This window comes from Anabrus simplex, chromosome 4 (genome assembly GCF_040414725.1).
Source record: "Anabrus simplex isolate iqAnaSimp1 chromosome 4, ASM4041472v1, whole genome shotgun sequence".
Lineage (NCBI taxonomy): Eukaryota > Metazoa > Arthropoda > Insecta > Orthoptera > Tettigoniidae > Anabrus > Anabrus simplex.
Genome location: NC_090268.1, coordinates 40,014,581 through 40,036,158, shown reverse-complemented (window position 1 = coordinate 40,036,158; position 21,578 = coordinate 40,014,581). Strand labels below are relative to the sequence as shown.

Genomic DNA, 21,578 nt, shown 5'->3' with positions numbered 1-21,578 from the left:
CTAAACCTTTCGAAATTTTGAGACAGCTGCATGCACAGTGTGCGGAAGAAGTACTTTCGCAGACTCGAGTGTATGAGTGGGCTAAAAAATTTGCGGCATGAAGAGAAGCTGTGGAAAATGAAACTCATGAAAAGAGATCATGGGCAAGCCTTACTGCAGACAACATTGTTGCCATTTGTGATATTACTGGGGAAGAATGGCGAATAAAAATTTTGCAAATTGTTTTAGCCATAGGAATAAGTTACAGAAGTGTTCAAACCATCATTCGAGATGAACTCCATTTCAGAAAATTGTCTGCCAGGTGTCTCCTCAACCAGGAACAAAAAACTTTACACCAGGAACTTTGTCAGAGATTCCTGCGTCGATGAATGTGCAAGATGATTTCTTGCGTTGTATTGTGATTTGTGATGAAACTTTGGTGCATCATTGCACCCCAGTCAAAGCAAGCAGACCTGGAATGGCGGCGCAGAGACGAAGCAGGTCCGGTCAAGGCCAAAACACGCTCATCTGCTGGAAAGGTGCTTGCAACCGTTTTCTGGGACTCCCTGGGCTTTTTGCCGTTGGATTTTCTTAAGAATAAAGGACAATTAATGCAGCCTATTACTGTTGCCTTTTGGTTGAAGCAAAAGCTGAGTACTGCAACAAGCGATGCCGACAACTAATCCAAAACATCATTCTTCTTGCCTTTTCAGCTTGGGGAATAGATGAAAGTCTGATGGTGCCAAATCAGGTGGATAAGGTGGATTTGGCAACAATTCGTACCCCAGTTTTGCCATGGCAATAACACTTGTGTGCGGTGGAGCGTTGTCCTGATGAAAGATGACCTTTTTCCTTGCCAAACCAGGCCTTGTTTCGCGTATCTCTTCCTGTAGTTTGTCTAGGAGGTTTGCATAGTATTGCCCCGTAATTGTTTGGCCAGTAGGAAGATAATCTATCAGCAGAATGCCTTTTGCATCCCAGAAAACTGAGGCCATGACCTTTCCGGCCGAACGCACTGCCTTTGCTTTCTTTGGTGGTGGTGAATCAGCATGTTTCCACTGCTTTGACTGCTGTTTTGTCTCTGGGGTATAGTAGTGGACCCAAGTTTCAACTGTAGTCACAAACCGGAGCAAAAAATCTTGTTGGTTGCACTGAAAACGGGCCAGACTTTGTTCGGACATTTCCAATCTGGTGCGTTTATTGTCCAATGTCAAGAGCCACGACACCCATCTTGCAAATAACTTTTTCATACCCAATTCTTCGGTTAAAATATAATATACCCATTCAGAAGACATCCCTACAGCTTCAGCAATCTCCTGCACTTTCAGTCGACAATCCTCCATGACCATTTTATGCACTTTTGCGATAAATTCTGGGGTCGTGACACTTTTTGGCCGTCAGCTACGCAGATCATCATCCAAGCTCTCCCGACCAAATTCAAACTCGCTGGTCCACTTGGCAACAGTTGAAAACGAAGGAGCAGAGTCCTCCAGCGTGTTCTGAAAGTCGGCATGAATTTCCTTTGATTTCATACTTTTCTTTACAAAGTATTTAATCACTGCTTGAATCTCAGTATTTTACATTGTCACAAATCACTATGCGGGAATAACAACAAAGAGTCGTCACTACCACACTCCTGCAGCTAGAGCACTGATGCGCCACATGTTCACTCACAAAGGATGTGTGATTATTGCGCAGGAACCTCGTTGCTCTAGCACTGACATCTAGTGGTGATTCCGAGAACTTTTCAAACCGTCCTCGTAATTTACAAGTCTTGTGGTTTGGTTCCCTTTAATATTTGTGGCCTTCGCCTGGGTCTTATAATGTTATTTGCTTTACGTCCCACTAATTACTTTTTTTTTTTTACGGTTTTCGGAGAGGCAGTGGTGCCTGAATTTAGTCCTGCAGGAGTTCTTTTACATGCCAGTAAATTTACCAACACACGGCCGACGTATCTGAGCACCTTCAAATACCACCAGATTGAGGCAGGATCAAACCTGTTAAGTTGGAGTCAGAAGGTCAGCACCTCAACTGTCTGAGCCACTCAGCTCGGCCATCTGGGTCGTCTTAGGACTTCAATTGACTTACAGTCAACACCAATTGTTTGAAGGTGAACAATTAAAGTTTCTTCATTTGTAGTTGGATGTAGCCTTCCTATGAACAACCGTGCTGTGTCATTATGTTCTTCAAAGTATGAAGGCTTTCACGGCCGGTGTCAATATAATAAAATTCTTCCGGGCTGTTATGCCGTGGTCCACTCCTCTCGCTTCTCCCAGACGTTTCGACTGCTGCTGCGGTAGTCATCTTCTGTGGCGTCGTGTAGATACGCTCTCCTGTATCTCGCTGGCGACTGCAAAAGTTGTTTGGGAAGCAGCTGTATTTATATGTAAGTGTGTGGCCTCCAATTGGTTCGCGCTGTGCAAACCGACATCTGATTGACTATCTGAAAGCACGACCTCCGATTGGGTCGCGCCGAGCAGCTTGACGTTTGGTTGGTTATCTAAGCACGCGCCCTCTGATTGGTTCGCGCCGGGCATGGATTCTGACTGGGTCGCTCCGAGAAGTCTGTCGTCTGATTGGATCTCGGAGTGCACGACCTCCGATTGGGTCGTGCCGAGCAATGGAACCTCTGGTTGGTTGACTGTAATGTCCCTGATCTTATTAAACTTCGGCCGTACGTTATATAAAGGGGTGTACCAGGCCTTGCTGAGTTTCAGTCCTTCCTCCTTTCTATTAAAGTTATCCGGATGTTTATGTATTTCGATAACTTCCCTGTAGAGACGGGCGTGAAAGTGGGATGTTGTGGCCAGTATGTCAGTATCCTCGTAACGGATCTCATGATTTCCGTCAAGGAGTGCATGCTCCGCTACTGCTGATTTGTCGTATTGCCCCAAGCGACAATTCCTTTTGTGCTCCGTCAGGCGAGTATTGACACTTCTGCCAGTCGTGCCAATATAAACAGCTCCACAGCTGCACGGTATCCTATAGACCCCAGTAGATGTTAAAGGGTCACGTGGATCTTTGGCAGAACGTAACATGTTTCGTAGCTGTTGGGTCGGCTGAAAAATGGTTTTAACTTCGTGACGTTCAAGGAGCCTTCCAATACGATCCGTGACGTCCCGTATATACGGCAAATAAGCGATACCTTTCTTCCTGGGTTCTTCTCGCTTACTATTCGCTGGCTGTCTTCTGGGGTGGAGTGCTCTCCTGACCTCTTGTACCGTGTAGCCATTGGTTTGTAAGGCTAGATCAAGATGCCGTAGTTCCTTCTCGATGTACTCTGGTTCACAGACACGAAGGGCGCGATCCACCAACGTCTTCATCATGGCGCGCTTCTGCCCAGGATGGTGATTCGAATTTTTGTTTAAATATCGGTCTGTGTGTGTTGGTTTTCGGTATACTTGATGCCCTAGGGATCCATCATTCTTCCTCTTCACCAGCACGTCCAGGAAAGCTAATTCTCCATCCTTTTCCTTCTCCACAGTGAACTGTATACGAGGATGAATACTGTTCAGATATGTAAGAAAACCGTCAAGTGCCTCCTCTCCATGTCCCCATATTACAAAAGTGTCATCAACAAAGCGGAACCAACAGCTGGGTTTATTTACAGCAGTCTGCAAGGCTTCCTCTTCAAAGAACTCCATATAAAAATTGGCAATAACAGGGCTAAGTGGGCTTCCCATGGCAACACCGTCTGTTTGTTCATAAAATTCATGTTTCCATTGGAAAAATGTCGTCGTAAGTACATGTTCAAATAAAACTATTGTCTCCTCTGCAAAGAGATGTTGAATATGTTCAAGAGTATCCTTGATTGGTACCATAGTGAACAGCGAGACGACGTCAAAACTAACAAGTATATCCCCCGGCTGGACTCGTAAGTGTCGCAATCTGTTTATGAAATGGGCCGAGTCTCTGATGTGTGAGTCCTTAGTCCCTACGTAAGGTTTCAGTAAATTGCTTAAATATTTTGCGACTTCATAAGTTGGAGAGCCAATGGTACTAACGATGGGACGAAGAGGGACGTCTGGCTTATGGACCTTAGGAAGACCATATAGTCTTGGACACAGGGCTTCTGATTTCTTCAGCTTCTTCTGTTCTTCTGGTGAAATAGAAGATTTCTTAATCAGAGTATTGGTCTTGCGCAGGATACTCATAGTCGGGTCACGGGGAAGTTTTTTGTAGATCGATGGATCAAGAAGTTCTTTGATCTTATGTTCATAATCCACGGTGTTCAAGATAACAGTAGCATTACCTTTGTCAGCTGCTAATATGATAATATTGATAATATGATAATAATATGATAATATATGATAATAATGATGGATCCCTAGGGCATCAAGTATACCGAAAACCAACACACACAGACCGATATTTAAACAAAAATTCGAATCATCATCCTGGGCAGAAGCGCGCCATGATGAAGACTTTGGTGGATCGCGCCCTTCGTGTCTGTGAACCAGAGTACATCGAGAAGGAACTACGGCATCTTGATCTAGCCTTACAAACCAATGGCTACACGGTACAAGAGGTCAGGAGAGCACTCCACCCCAGAAGACAGCCAGCGAATAGTAAGCGAGAAGAACCCAGGAAGAAAGGTATCGCTTATTTGCCGTATATACGGGACGTCACGGATCGTATTGGAAGGCTCCTTGAACGTCACGAAGTTAAAACCATTTTTCAGCCGACCCAACAGCTACGAAACATGTTACGTTCTGCCAAAGATCCACGTGACCCTTTAACATCTACTGGGGTCTATAGGATACCGTGCAGCTGTGGAGCTGTTTATATTGGCACGACTGGCAGAAGTGTCAATACTCGCCTGACGGAGTACAAAAGGAATTGTCGCTTGGGGCAATACGACAAATCAGCAGTAGCGGAGCATGCACTCCTTGACGGAAATCATGAGATCCGTTACGAGGATACTGACATACTGGCCACAACATCCCACTTTCACGCCCGTCTCTACAGGGAAGCTATCGAAATACATAAACATCCGGATAACTTTAATAGAAAGGAGGAAGGACTGAAACTCAGCAAGGCCTGGTACACCCCTTTATATAACGTACGGCCGAAGTTTAATAAGATCAGGGACATTACAGTCAACCAACCAGAGGTTCCATTGCTCGGCACGACCCAATCGGTGGTCGTGCACTCCGAGATCCAATCAGACGACAGACTTCTCGGAGCGACCCAGTCAGAATCCATGCCCGGCGCGAACCAATCAGAGGTCGCATGCTTAGATAACCAACCAAACGTCAAGCTGCTCGGCGCGACCCAATCGGAGGTCGTGCTTTCAGATAGTCAATCAGATGTCGGTTTGCACAGCGCGAACCAATTGGAGGCCACACACTTACATATAAATACAGCTGCTTCCCAAACAACTTTTGCAGTCGCCAGCGGGATACAGGAGAGCGTATCTACACGACGCCACAGAAGATGACTACCGCAGCAGTAGTCGAAACGTCTGGGAGAAGCGAGAGGAGTGGACCACGGCATAACAGCCCGGAAGAATTTTATTATATCATTATGTTCTTCCACTTTTGAGGCTATCATAATATTATTTGCCTTTGTATATTGTTTCTCCACGACTTTGAATGACTTAGTGATTTCTGAGTTTGCAGTAACAGAAAATTAAGTCTCTTTTTCGATTGGTGGGACTGATGGAAGTTTCTTCTTTTCTTTTTTTGTTATTTGCTTTACGTTGCACCGACACAGATATGTCTTACGGCGACGATGGGATTGGAAAGGCCTAGGGATTGGAAGGAAGCGGCCGTGGCCTTAATTAAGGTAAAGCCCCGGCATTTGGCGGGTATGAAAATGCGAAACCACGGAAAACCATCTTCAGGGCTGCCAACAGCAGGGCTCGAACCCACTATCTCCCGATTACTGGATACTGGCCGCACTTAAGCGACTGCAGCTATCGAGCTTGGTAGAAGTTTCTTTTCTCCTTTGTTTTTATGAGTCATCTGATTATTCTTTCTCATGGTTTTTTTCTACTTTCACAGCAATTATGTTTTGGATTCGTTCTTTCATTCCTGTTAACTTGTTCCATGTCTCTTTCAATACTTCTTTTGTGCTTTCAATGAGTAATGTCTTCTCTGCAGTCCTTACATATCCAGAGTAAACGAACTACTAGATTTCTTTAGAGCTGCATGTCACTACTTCCTACATCTTTTGTAGCATTCCACCCCTGTGTCATTAGAATTAACTCCTACAGCTACCGCATAGGACATTGCAGTTATTCTCATCATTTGACAGTGCCCCTCTATCTACAGTAGCTTTATATTTGCTGTTTCCCAGCAATCTAACAGGCCATGAAAAGGCCAGGAATCAGCATATTTTAAAATAACATGCTTACATATGTAGTTAGTTTGTATTGTACAAATTCTGTGCATGGCTGCTTGCTTCTATTGCAGCTATACATCGTATTTCCTTTTCCATGTCTGGATCAACTTGTGCAATAGTTGTAAATGTCTGTCAACACTTATTACATCTATGCCTTTCTATCCTGTATGGGTCATTTCGTGCGATGGCTTAGAATATTCGTCCATTTCTGTTGCAATTAAGATTTTTAATTTCTTATATCATCAGAGTTTTCTGTCTTGATGAGTGATATATAATTTTACTTACCTGACATCACTTCTGAGTTTTTATGACAAAATTCACTTTTTACACTGATGTCTGTTAGTAGATACTTTGTACACCTGTAGCACTCCTCTTTCATGTACCTTTAGGCTATTTCCTGTTTGGTCTGAGGATCTCTGCCATTTTGTAGTTCACATTACTTGCTAGCTACTTTCAACACATACTTCCTGCCTTGCCACCATTATAATACATATAATAATTTTTTCCAAGTCACCTTCCCATGGTTCCTTGAGTTCAGCAGAACACCCAGGCTCAAGTTAGGCCTTGGCCAATAACTCAAGATTGAAGATCACATGGGCTTCCTGCTAAAGTATGCTGATAATAATGAAAACGCCATTCTGATTAGGAATGAAGTGGCTACATCACTGTGTCAGTATGGTTCCTACTAAATCAATACAAATTCTTTTCAACACTATACCGGTACATACTAAATTTTGAAAACAAGGCAAAATAAAGCCATACATGATAAGTAAGTAAGTAAAGTAAGTAAGTAAGTAAGTAAGCAAGCAAGTAAGTAAGTAAGTGGATGGGTGGGAAGGAGGGAGGGTCAGATAGACAGTCAGTAAGCAAGCAAGCAGACAGACAGACAAACAAATGTATATGACAATGCCAAAAGAAAAAGAACACAAAAATATGCTGTGGATTAAAAGTATTTAGTTAAAACTGGTGGTGGTGGTGGTGGTGGTGGTGGTGGTGGTGGCGGCTTTCTAGTCAATGTCCTGAAGTTATCCAGGACACAAAGTAAACTTCCAAACTACAAGGGAAAATTTGAAGAAATGCATGGAAATAGAATATTACATCCTCAGGTTTTTCAGATTAGGAAAAAAACTTAAAGAGTTTGTTTCATAAGAGCTGAAGAGTAGGAAATATAGATTTTAAAAAAACTTAAAATATTAAAAAAATTAAACTATAGACATGATACTGTATAGGCTTTTGGGCTTATGCCGTGTCAAGAATATAAGGTGAAATTCTTTACGTTTCGCAGAAGCCTATACAGTATCATGTCTATAAGTACGGGCCATGAAAGCATCAATGGCAATCAAAATAAAACTGCTTATTACATATGAACCAATAACACTGCTTTCAAAGTAGAACTATAATCTTTTGATGACGCACCCAAATTTTTGTGTGAGGAGTTGAGGGAATGAAATAGTATTAGGAAGTTTTAAGTGAATCTAATTCATTTACACTCTGATATTTTGAAATACACTCTCTATATAATTTGGAATGTTCCAGGATTTGGGACATTTCTTTTCCATGCATTCCTTCTGATCACACTATAGAGAAGTGTTAATTTTTTTCATTAGGTAGTTTCCTTCTTTTCCACCTACGGCAGGCTAAGCCAACTGCCCACCAGAGGGAAATATGAGAATGCATTGGCCAGGCAGCGAATGAGTGAGGTTGGAGTGAATAGATGTTAAGAATGTGCTGGTGAGTAAAAGTTTATATATAAGAAGAGCGATCTGCAGTTTTGTTCTATTTCTTCAGTTTCTCGTAATTACCTTGGTTAAACACACTTTTTGGGCTGTGTATTTTATTCCTTCCTTTGGGCTATCACGGATGCAAATATTAATTGGACTATAAATATATTAAAATCTATTTTCCACAGCTTTTATTGTATATTCCAGGAGATAAATCCTTTCCAGTTATTTGCCATATTTCTTAGGGGAGGAAGAAACCATAATTCTCCCCCTTCTGAAAATGTCCAAGCATACGGAATTAGAGGGGGAAAATGAAGATGGAGAACAAAAAAGTGAAACAATAAACCTGAGGAAGTAAGATGTTGCTAATGTTGTACTGCTTCACTCATCTGATATCAATAAAGAATGTTTTATAAATAAAACCCAGTAAAATAACAGTAACAACGTAGCAATTTAAGCAAACATGATTAAAATTCAAAATAGTCTTTTCACCCATACGTCTGCAGAGATAAGAAAATGTACAAGTGCAGAGAAAAACAACAAATGATCAGACGGTGGAAAACATGCTTCAGGATAAAAAGTTCACTGTAGCATGTCAAATCTCGTAATACGAAACATGACCAACGACAGGAAAGGGTAGAGCCCTTGGTATTTCAAACAGTTGCTTACGATACGATTAAGCCAAATAGGATAAGAATATTAGGAAAACCAAAGGTACTTTGAAGTACAGATTCCTACTGCAATGTTAAGCAAACTTTGCATCATATCTGTGCAGGGAAAGAATAAAATTTGCAGTCCAACAACATTTAACCAAAATAGTTGAAGAAAGATGGAGAAACAAAATATATTAATACAGACTGATGCCCACATACATGCATTTTGACCCACTACACATTCACGTAATTGAACTCAATTCGTTGATTTGTTGTCACTGGTAGGAAGTCGCTTAAGCCTGTTTTCAGCCGAGGCAAAGGAAACTGAATATGCACATGTCAAGGAGAACGGGAAGGAGTACACGGGGAAGGAAGACAGGAGATAACATGAGCAAAGATTCCACTTGAAAAAAGTAATTACTATCAAGTATTTCATGGTTTAAAAAAAAGCTTAAAACCTTTCATACATTTCAACTTACTCATCTGAAGAACGATCTGCAGTTCTATTCTGAACAAATAACTGTGGAGGATCAAGGATACCATGGCCAATGGTGATGTAGCCATCTCCCAACCCAGCCGAGGGAGGTGCTACAATGTGATGACTTCCTGCCAAAGCAGATGAGGGAAGAGCAGTAGGATACCCTAAACAACACAATATTTCATCATGTTCCATCTGCACATTTCAAGCAATTGCTACAATTTTGTTTCAAAAGAACACTTATTCCTACTCTATCTTTGTATTTAACCAAAAAGGAATTCTCATGAAGGTTCATAGATTTTTCTAACATATTTACTAATATGAACTTAACGTTTGGGATGACAATATAAATATCCCAGAGAAGGGTTTGGGGTACTTTTCCTGTGTGAATGAGTTGTATTCTTAGTAAACTATATGATATTCCACTTCATAATTCTAGTGTTCAAGGCAATATTTATATTCCAGTTTTCTTGGTATTAGCTGCATCTTCATTGCTCCATCATATTATTGTTTTATGTAGAATTGGTTGTGTATCTTAGCAATTCTTAGAAAGAGCTAATGCAGTCTTGCTGTGCTGCCTGGGTTATTACTTCAGGGATAGATTTGGAAAAGGGGCCTAAAATGAGGAACGGGTGCAAATGAGAGAAGTCAGAAAACCCCACTCGCTGGGTGCTTGGAGTTGAGAGTCAGATCTTGAACACTGGATCTCTGAACAGTTACAACCCCCCCTTCTAACACACCACCTGATCTGTAACAATGGATGCCTTTTCTTGTGTCCGAGAAAAAAGTTCAATAAAATATTTAAATAGTTTTAGATGTAGGTATAAAATGCTTAAGTAGTGGGATAATGTCATTTTCCTTTTGCTTTCAAATTGTTGCTACTGTTTGTTGTTAGACTAGGCTAAATGCAGCACTTGACGTACCATACGATGGGCTAACCTCCTCATTCCAATTTAACTATTATAGCAGCCTACACCTATTCCAATTTGTCATATTCATACCTTGATCTATAAAATTCTTACATGTTTTAAGGTGTCACTTATTGAATTATATATATTACAATTAGTTTTACATCGCACCGACACTGACAGCTCTTAGGGTAACGATGGGACAGGACAGAACTAGGAGTGGAAAGAAATCGGCCATGGCCTTGATTAAGGTACAGCCCCAGTATTTGCCTGGTGTGAAAATGGGGAACCACAGAAAACCATCTTCAGGGCTGTCAACAGTGAAGTTTGAATCCACTATGTCCTGAATGCAAACTGACAGCTATGTGACCCAAACCACGCAGCCACTCACTCACTAATGATATCTTCTATTGATCAAATTTTAACATATTGCTCTCCTCTCAACATTTTGATGCAACACCTTTTACACTGTGATCCCATATACTCATGCTCACTTCATCATTCTTTGGTAACACATTTCCATGGCTTCAATTATCTTTCTACCCACAACAGTTTTTGTGAACTTATCTCACTTCCATACAATACCATGATCCAAATAAACTCTTCGGACTTCTTTCTAATATGTCCAAATCAGTTCTTTTTTATGTACACTCAATCACAAAAAAATTGGCCTGTTGATAAACTTAACCATAATTGGTATTTGATCCTGTAGTGACTTGTCTGAATCTATTAAGAAAATTATTTAAAATAGTTAATGTTGGGTCCACCTTGTCAATACACATTCATCATTGATGGAGGGAACGGATATTTTTCCTGAAAAATGTATGATAAAATAACTTTCAATCATTAAAAGTGTATTGACAAGTTGGACCCAACATAAACTATTCTAAATAGTTTCTTTAATAACTTCCAAAATTGGCTATCGTAGAAGATGACTTTCTTTCAAAACCCTTTTGTTTGAAATAGGATGAACATATTATGCAGGTGGTAGTATTCCATTGCTTTGGTCACTGGCTATTTATTTACCAGCTAATCTTTGTGCGGTTGAGTATACATACTTGCGAAATACTTTTCCACCTTTGTTTAGGTACTTGTCATAGTGAGGCATCAGTTTTTGTATAACATAGGCGCTACCAAGCAAGTTGGCTGTGCAGTTAGGGTTCCGTAGCTGTGAGCTTGCATGTTTGATTCCCACCATCAGCAGCCCTGAAGATGGTTTTCCATGGCTTCCCATTTTCACACCATGCAAATGTTGGAACTGTATCTTAGGCAAAGCCATCTTGACAGATCTTCAGTCTTGATGCGGGATAAGGGTAGGATTAAAAGAAAGCCGTGTAAGTATAGAAATAGGGAAGAAACTTACGCTTATCTGGAAAGAGATGTTTCTTCGCTTTTCCTATACTTATACAGCATGGTTCAAATTGTCAAAAAGCAATTACTCACTCGAGGAACTAAACACACTGTTTTGGAAGTTGAATTGTTTGAGTGGTTTCGGCATGTTCAAGCAAACAGTATTCCCACTGATGGCGAGGTTATTAAGGGGAACACGAATAAACTGACGTTGAAGATGGAACTGGACTTTCAGTGTTCAAATGGGTGGCTTTAGTGTTTAAGAAATGCCACAATATCATGTGTCAGGCAGTGTGCAGATAAGCAGAATCCATGAATACCGACAGTTAACGAGAAAGTGTGGTTCTTATCATCAATTCATAGGCACCGAACTACTGTATATTTTCAATGCTGATGAAGCTGCATTGTTTTTTAATGCTGAGCCCAAACAGACTTATAGTTTTAAAGGAAAGAATGGGGGGAAATTGTACAAGGATAGGGTCACTTTTCTCCTCTGTTGCGATGCAAGCAGAAGTGAGACTTCATCCCATCGTTATAGGAAAGTTCGATACGCCACAATGTTTTAAGGGCATAAGGCACATTCTGTGCAAGTACAAGACAAGCTTGTGTACCCTGAGTGCAAAATGGCATGCCAGGATACAAATATACTTCTGTCGTTAGACTAGTGCACTTAATACAAACACAATTTAATCTTAAAACACGGGCATCTTGCTTTTCTGCTGGACAATAGCCCCTAGATCAAGGTATCCTTTCCGTTCTGAAACATGCCTTCAGAAAGCAATAAGTGTGTTACTTTCTCCATGAAGTAGCTAGAAATATTGTGGCACAAGAAATACACAAGTAGAACATGACAGATACTATGCGGAGTGTGACGGTTGCCTGGGACGTTATCCCTTCATCGACAATCACGAATTAGTTCCTAATAATAATAATAAGAAGAAGAAGAAGGCTACGATGAAGGTGAATGGGAGGAGTTCCAGCAAAAGTCTGATGTTGGTACAACTTTCACTGAATACATCGATGTCCACAGTGCAAAGACTACTTCAGCAGAGCGGAATCCTGCCATGTTGATCACCTGTGATCATATGATGCCAGAGGAGGATGGAGTTGCAGCTCCAGCTGATGCTGAACAAGATAAATTTACAGTACAAGCAACAACTATTCCGTTGAAAAAGGATGTACTTGCCGTTGTAGCTGAGTTGGACTCTGTGATAAGTGCCAGTGATGCTGATGAAGCAACAATGGAGCAGTTTGCTGTTAGTGTTAAAAAAAAAAAAAAAAAAAAAAAAAAAATATCAAGCAACCTCTATAACATTATTTTTTTGAAGGCAATAAATACCAAAAATACTACTGGACCATTAAACATTTGTGTGCTTTTTTTTAGGAACTGTACAAAGGTATTTATTATTATTGGTATTTGTGTAAAATTCAGTGAGACCTCGTTAGTGCGTTCCTCATTAACTCGTTTTCCAGCTTTGCAAGTAGTAAATTCGAAGTCTCAATTCTCGTTGTACTGAATCTATATAAAAATACCCCACTTAACATGTAACGAATTTTCGATATTACCGTTTAGTACGATCACATTTTTCTTAGCCCTGAATATGTTATTTGTCATTCTTTGTGGAAGGAACATGATTTCCAACTTTGGTAAGAGCGCTCGCTGCAAATGCGCGATAACTGGAAAAGGCCTTGAATTCTTGAACTTCACCGGGATAAATTGCACCTTCGGAGAGCAAGCCATTAGCCTCAGAAATGCTCAGTTTTGCTTGCCGGTTAGCAGTGAAACTGCAGAATAACACAATGAGCCTGTTTGTGCTGGTAATTTGCACTCCATTCAGAAGTTAGAAATGTATTTCGTGTTTAGTTGTACAGTGACGGGTAGTGAATATTTGTCGCGCTGAACCCATAATTCTACGATGAAAAACATTTTTTTTAATTCCAAATATTTATTTCAGCTACAAACAACTTTTTTGAGAGTAGCCATGTTTTTTATTTCAAGAGCCTCTCTGTCTCGTAGGAACGAACTCTCCGTGACAAGCGAGGCGCGAGTTCGAGAAATGCTGGGATACTTCGGTGGACCTCGAGTAATGAATATTTTGTCAATTTCGAGAAATCCTTTATAACGAGAGATTTTGGCAACATGGTAAATCCAGGAATAAAGGATCTAAATTATTTATAAACCGTATGTGAAGATAGAATCCCCAGGGTAAATATAAATGCAGTTAAGCCTGGAGGAGAGTGCGCCCTGCTCGCGGATTCTGCGACACGTGGCAAGGTCATTTCCTGAAGAAAAAGCCGCGAAACTCCAGGGCAGAAATAATTCATTATGCCTGTTGCAATTATGGGAAAAATATGAAATTAACACCATAACAAATTGTAAGTCTGTCTGAAGTTATGGAATAAATTTCAAGAAAATTGGTCCAGTGGATGTGGAATTAGCAGATTGCATAACCGAGCCTCGTGGAGATGGTGGCGTCCCTCCCAGAGCGTATAAAAGTAACCTCCCTTCGCCTATTTTACACACTGTCTGATTGAACGCCGAAGCCCACGTCATTCGTCTGCAAGAAAGTGAGAGGTTTTGTTCTCAAAGTAACTTGTTACATATTCGTGTCAATGGTACGAGTAGAATATTAAAGTAGAAGGTGATAGAAATTATCCTGAACTGCCGCTGATGAAAACTTTGAAGGTTAAGAGACTTGGTTAAAATACATAGCTGAGTTTCTCTCTGCATTACAATTATGTGCGTTTAATATTTGTCAAAAGGGAAGTCTGGAGGCTTGCCGCAAGGTCTGATTTTCTTATCTGTTTGGAACACCTGGCTAGCATTAGTGTGAACGACAGCAGGGTCCTGGGAAAACTGAGGCAGTCGCCTCTTGAGAAGCGTGCTTGTCGCATGTTAAACGCGATGAAAGTGCGGTATTTGCGGTGTTAATCGACACCAAGTGTAAAATCTGTTTAGCTTAAGTAATATATATAAGAAGATGACGTCAAATGTAGCCATGGAAGGCTAAGCACGAGGTCAGCTGGCTAAATGCAGCCAAGAATCTCCAAGGTGGTTATGATTACAGGCCTGTAACTATATTTTTATCAATGTTGTAGTTGGAATTTGTTTGTCCCAATAAATTTTTAGTGTGGGTGTCGAATTGATATTTAATAATGATCAGGCGAATGTGTTATATTTCTGGTCGTCGTGTGAAACTCTTCAGGGCTGTAAAATTGATGTTGAGAAACTATAAAATGTGAAGTTTAAATAATGTGTTAATATTCTTTGAGATATTCTTCAAATTGAGTAAAATTAGGAAGGTGACAACGATAATGTAGTTGTGGTGAATGTCTTAATTTCGAATATCATAAGAGGTCAGAAAATTTTGTCAGAATAATAATAATAATAATAATAATAATAATAATTACTGCGGGATAAAGTTTTTCTATGTTAAAAATGTATTTAACAGATATGTTCAATAAGGTGTGCGTTTGTCTCGAAATCCAGTGAAGTCTGATAAAGTCATGTTTTTATTCGTGGGAAGTTAAATTTTGTGACATTGTGTATGTCGGTGATATGGGAAATCACGGTGTGTTGTATTCCTGAGGTCCAAAAGTTGTAGCAAAAAAAAAATGAAAAAGGATTTTCATAAAAGTTGTTTGTCACGAGAGGATTGAGGTTTGAAAAGTCTTGAAACAGAAGAAATGCATTGTGCATGAATGATATGTTGAGATAAGAGTTGTATAGATGTTGAAGATGATGAGGAAGCCTGGATTTCATGTGTAATACCGCCGTGAGAGGCGATGAGGATGAATTTTTGAGACAGGCTGTATTTGCTGATGGCGAAGAATTTTTGAGACAGGCTGTATATTAAATGTGATATTTCTGAGGCAGGTTGTAGCATATTATGCTAACAATCCGGAACAGCTGACCTGGTGAAGGTTGGGTCGAAACGAGTGCTCTCTGACGCACATTATGATTTCAAGTTAAGATCCCCAGTGAAAAGCAATTTCTGTTGAAGATTGTAACTCTTGGCAGTTAAATCCAAGTGACTAGTTTATGTAAAGTCAGCATTATGTATATTATATTATATTATACGACCTCAAGGGTAGAAGAGCATTCTGAATACACGGTTGGTGTTATTTGACTGTTATAACAAATTTCCACTCGGAAAATTTCATAAATTACGAGACAATAATTTATCATTAAATCGGAAACATTGTGGGATGAGATATTGAATGTTCTTAAAGCAATAGTTTGGCTGTGTAGTCATTGAATTTCGCTTCACTGGATAGTTAATGGATATGGATATTTGGAATAATGAGATAGTAGGCGATTTGTGGACATCACCCTAGAATTACAGTGTGGATTTTTGCGGTGGTGATGATTACTGTTTTGGCGATATTCACGTAATGTTAGACGAGTGTTGAAAGTCATTATTATTTTTCCAAACTTCATTACGTAGGTCGAGATCGTGTTTGAATTGTGGATTACTTGCCATATGTTATTCATTTTCAATTTCACATTTATTAACGAGATAGGGACTTAGTTGAATTTCCCAACTTGCGTTCATTCGGTGGCAAGATTTGTTTCATTGTGTGCTATTAGTTTCGACATCACTTGTAATTGGTTTCCCGCTAAAATATCTAAGAGTGTGTTTGAAGTTACGATTTCGCCTGACATTCTAGAGGAAGCCTAGACAACCCAATTTCCGCTCGACATTAGATTTAGGACGTCGCATGTTATCCTAGGAGTACACTGATGATGAGACGTCCCAGTCTACACTCAACGATAGGTTTAGGAAGGTAGGTGTGTGTCCATAGAGGTTAGTGTTAGGGTGTGTATACAGTACATTAGGTAGGCCCGACGATAGGTTTAGGGTGTTGGCTGTATATACTAATGTCTTAGATTAGGTGTTTTTGCAAAGTGACTTCAGCGATGGTAGTGTCTGCAGTAGTGTATGCATGCGAAGAGTGTTAGCTAAGTAATATTGAGGCCATGTCTTGGCACAACCCTTACTAGCTGGAAGGTGTTTACCTAAGATTATGGAACCACTAGTGGCATGAACGTGAGGGTTGTCCAATATTGGGTACTGAGCTAATGGTGGAATATTTATTGCAGTGTGCCACACGTGTTTGAGTTCATTGAACTTCAGTATTTTATTTTATTTACGGACTTAATTGTTTTGTTGTTCAGACGTCCGACTGCTTTGCTAGTGTGCGTGCTGACATTTATTTATGTGAGACTTGAGTTACGAATGCGGGTTTGATTTGTCAGCTGGTAACATATTTTATTTTCAATTTTTGTCGTTCTTTAATTTTTATATAATAGTTGATTGTGGTCGATCGATAACTTTGTAGCTAGTTTGGTGGGACAACCAATAAGTAGATGGATCTGTAATGGTAGTTGTTGTTGTTGTTGTTGTAAAGGAAAGAACTCCTAAAATTTTGATTTACTATGTGGACTTGTAATTTTATTAAACTTAACGTAACCGTTTATAACCTGAAAGTTGGTTTTGTAATAATATTTTCCAAGTGATTTGCCACTTTTTATTTAACTTCAGTGTTTGGCATCTCTTCTAAATGCGTGATGAATAAGTGTTTCCTGCATTTCGCAGTTTTTTTTCTTCAGAACAATGTAACATAAGATCCTCTCGGATCGTGTTGTTGTTGGTTCCTTCTGAACAGCTGTTTGGGTGATGCACGTTTCAGCATCGGGATTATTTTATAACTTAAGGGTGTCACGAGATGACAATACATAGTGGAATTTTATTTTCAATTGTGAATGCTGCTGTTAACTTGTTGTGAACACCATGCTTTCCAATAATATTTCGCAACCTATCCAAAGCAACTGATAGTCAATTGGGTTCGATGAAGGGTCCATTCTGTGGGTGTTTGCAAATCCGACAGGGTATTTCACTGGTGGATAACCTTAATTAAGAGTAAATCTGGAACTCTTATTTGTTGAAGGTCAGATTTTCCACGGATCGTGCGGATTAATTCTCAGTTATCGTTTGGATCAATAGGTGACCGATTTTCAGGTTTTCTTTCACTTTTCTAGTTTTCGCTGTCTACTAATCAATGATATTTCTACTTTTCTCCGAAGAAAATTCTTCAAAACTGTAACTAATAAAACTAACGCCATGCAATATGACTGCGTTTGAAACATTAAATAATAAATTTTTTTTGATCAATGATTTTATATTAAATAATTTTTTTGTGCAGTTAATTGATTCAATAAAAGTTAGTAAGCACATATTTGCTCCTCATTTCAAGTAGTTAGACTCTCTTCTGAACCCCATCATTTGGTTAAGATCGTGACCGAATTATTCCCACTACGACCCCAAGATTTAAGAGTTCGATAATGCTCTACTGAAGCAGCTGTGGCCGACCAACGATGGAATGGTAAGTTCAAGGGTTCAGCGCGATAGCCTACATCTGGAACATAACTGTGTGAAGTTGGCCAGTGTGGTGTGGTGTGATAGCCTAATTATGGATGCGGAAAAAGTCGTGAAATTCCTTACTAATGAAGAAGACAAAATTAAAGTTTGCCAGCAAGTCGACTGGCATCTACATTTTTAAGCACACAGAGTTGGCGGAATGTTGAAACTCGCACCTTCCAGTTTCGACTCGATCATTTGATGATATAGATGTTTATTCCCAAAGGGAATCTGAAATATTTGTTCCGAATGAGTAAATTTATAATACCAATATAAATTGTTGTTATTGGACATTATAAATTTTCCAGCTAACTCATTAAACACTGGCAACCAGGAATGAGTTAGCTGGAAAATTTATAATGTCCAATAACGGACCATTTATATTGGTATTATAAATTTACTCATCCGGAACAAATATTTCAGATTCCCTTTGGGAATCAACATCTATATCGTCTGATGGCTAAGCAGGCATCAATTTTTGGTAATGAGACAAAGTCTCTCATGGTGCATTGGCACTGCCGGTGGCTACAATTAGCCTACGCAGTGGCCTCCACGGTATGCACTAGCCAGCGTCTTGGTAGGCGTGCTAGGTACCAACTGATGAGCCCAGCCTAGCACACGGGGGCGAAACGCTGGCAACCAGGAATGAGTTAGCTGGAAAATTTATAATGTCCAATAACAGACCATTTATATTGGTATTATCGATCATTTGAATCGATCTTGGTCGGTCAAAGTTTAGTTTGATTCAAAATGGCGGCCAAAGTCATTCTGTTGCAGTCGCACATGGCTGTATATAACCTCCAATTGAATGCGTAAGTGTGTGACCAGAAAAATAATGTGTAGTAACCCACTGGTCCGAAATAAAAGGCTTTCTCTAACATTTGTTTTAGAAAGTATGATCTGCAATAATACTTCGATATTTACATGATCCCCATTCAAATGTTTTCATATTTGTTGTTTGATATTTTTAACACTTTTTGGTGCACTATTGTTATGTTATAAGCCCCAGCGGAATAAATAGAGTTTCTCTGTACCCATGGATATACGACGTAAAATCCCCTTATGTCGGAGAATCGTATCTAGTGTTTCCATATCCCTGTTGGATAGTTTTTAGTCGTGTATTCAGTAGTACGTTTTCTCGCTTAACGCGTTCATTTTCCTTGTTCCTGTTCATTTTCCTTGTTCCTTGGAGAAATGTCTTAACAATCGATCCGAGGTAATCAGTCTCCCAGGCAGCAATTTACACTACTAGAGTGGCCCTGACCTTGTCTTTTATATCCTAGTCTTTCTGGCTGACGTACGTGATATATAGACAACTACAACACGGTTCAACCCGGAAATTAAACTAAATAATTCTTCACAGCGTGGAAGCTTCACATCTATGATTACTGTCTTTTAAAAAGATATTGCAAGACCAATTTTCTGTGCTATTTCCTGTAGTGATATAACTTGTTGTCTGGTTTCCTGAATATTGTTGGACAAGAAGCAAGGTCATCGGCAAATGCTAGGCAATTTAAACTCATGTTGTCTTTGGGTCTTCCAATTCAGATGTTCTTTAGGTTAATCTTGTACCATTCTCTCATTATATATTCCAGGGCACAGTTGAACAGCAGTGGTGACCAGCAATCTCCTTGTCTTAAGCCTGTTTTTATGATGAATGGCTCAGAGAATTCCCCTCTGTACTTGACTTTTGATTTAGTGTTGGTTAAGGTGAGTTCTATCAATTTGATTAATTTTGGATGGAGCCCAAAATTTCTTAAAATTTTCAACATTGAATGTTTATGGATAGAGTCGTAAGCTTTTCTAAAGTCCATGAAAGATATTGCAAGAGGTTTGTTTTGCTTCTTGTAATATGCTATGGCTAATTTTAAAGTGATGATTTGTTCTGCACAGCTTCTCCAAGATCTGAAGCCTCCTTGGTATTCACCTAATTCTTCCTCTAGATGCTCTTTGATCCTCCTGTATAGGATTCTGGAGAAAATCTTGTATATGCAGTCTAAGAGAGAGAGATACCTCTATAATTACAGTAAAACCCTTGCAGCATCACCGTATATTCTAAGACCTGTTACTGCATGCAATTAACCTTGATTCACAGTTCAAAGCTCTCAAATGCCATGGAAAAAACTATTGCCAAAATGTATCCAACAAGGTGCATTTACAGTATTCAAATAATGCACTTGGATAACTCACCGGCAAACATAACCTCATGCAATGAAATTCAAAAGAGAGAAAACATGATTCAAAGATGAGGAGAAATCCAAACTGGTTCCCCTGTGTAAGTGCTTTATTCATTGGATTACTGTACTGTGTCCATTTCAGATTGTTGTGCTTGCACCGAATGTACCCGATGCCCTTAAAACATCGCGGCTTATTGAACTTTCTTATGACGAGGGGAGAAAAATTCTCGCTTCCATCCACATTACAACAGTACAGTGACTGTACTTAAACAATTTCCCGCCATGGCACTTCTAAGACACATAAATGAATGCAATCACCTTGATTCTCAGTTTAAACTTTTCAAATCCATGGAAAATACTATTTCAGAAATTCATCCAACAAGGGCATTTAGATTATTCAAATAATGCACTTGTATAAAACAATGACAAACATAACCTTGCGCAACGAAAGGAAGAAAAACACAATTCAAAGACGAGGAAAAATTATGCTGGCTCTCCAGTGCAAATGTTTTACCTTTTGGATTACTGTACCATCTGCATTTTTAGATGCCTTCTACGGGCATGGAAAATGCTCGACGTCCTTAAAACATCATGGCTTTTCGAACTTTCCTATAACAGGGGAAGGAAGTCTCGCTTCTGTGTGCAATGTGCACTGCATACCAACACAGAACATTTCCCGGCTGGCAATTCTCTCCTTTAAAACTATAAGTCCGTTTGGCCTCAGCATTAAAAAAAAAAAAAAAAACCACAAACAATGCAGTTTCATCGGCATTGACAATATTGTTTGTTGCGTACAATTTAATTGTAGGCTATAAGCCACGCATTTTCGCCAACTGTCAGCTCGGCATCGCCAGTGTTCAGATTCTACCTCTCCGCACGCTGTCTGCTACGTGATATTGTGGCATTTCTAAAAACGCTGAATACAAAATAATTACGATTACGCTCGAACATAGCGGATATGAAGCACACTGTAGACACGCCGAAGTAGGTGAAAGTGCGCAAAGTTACCCCTTCACGTTCCGGAAGGCGTGTTCTTTCATGAAGCGGAGAAATTTTGAATTTAAATTACTCTGTAAAATACTTTTTTTTTTCAAAATGTAAAGGCAGTTTCAAATTATAAGTTTGAATTTCGGTAACGGGACAGACATTGTTCTTCGAATTACAAATTATCAGTATTTCCAATTAAACGATTTAAATAACATGCAAAACCGTACCTCATATTTCCGGGAACAAGAGCTGCTTCGAATTAGGCGAGATTTTGAATTAACCGATTTCGAATTATCGAAGTTCTACTGTACCTGGATTGCTTTTATCTCCTTTCTTGCGGACTGGGTGGATTATGGCTGTAGTCCAATGTTCAGGGAACTTTTCTGTTATCCAGATTTTTGTCAGGGCCATGTGTTAGAATGTTCAAACTGTATCACCAGCATATTTCCACATTTCTGCAAAAACGTGGTCTTACCCGCATGCATTATAATTTTTCAACTCTCAGAGTGCTGTTTCCACCTCTTGGATTGTTGGGGGTTTCGATGGGCATGTCTGTAT

The 21,578-nt window shown here is 39.7% G+C and overlaps 1 protein-coding gene across 1 annotated transcript in view; it reads right to left on the bottom strand.

Moving 5' to 3' along the window:
- Positions 1-21,578, bottom strand: part of roq (roquin) — a 255,087-nt gene that overhangs the window by 58,315 nt on the left and 175,194 nt on the right. Inside the window, exon 14 of the mRNA XM_067145048.2 lies at positions 9,178-9,340. Within this exon, the coding sequence (XP_067001149.1) occupies positions 9,178-9,340 (163 nt within the window). The remainder of the gene's footprint in view (positions 1-9,177; positions 9,341-21,578) is intronic.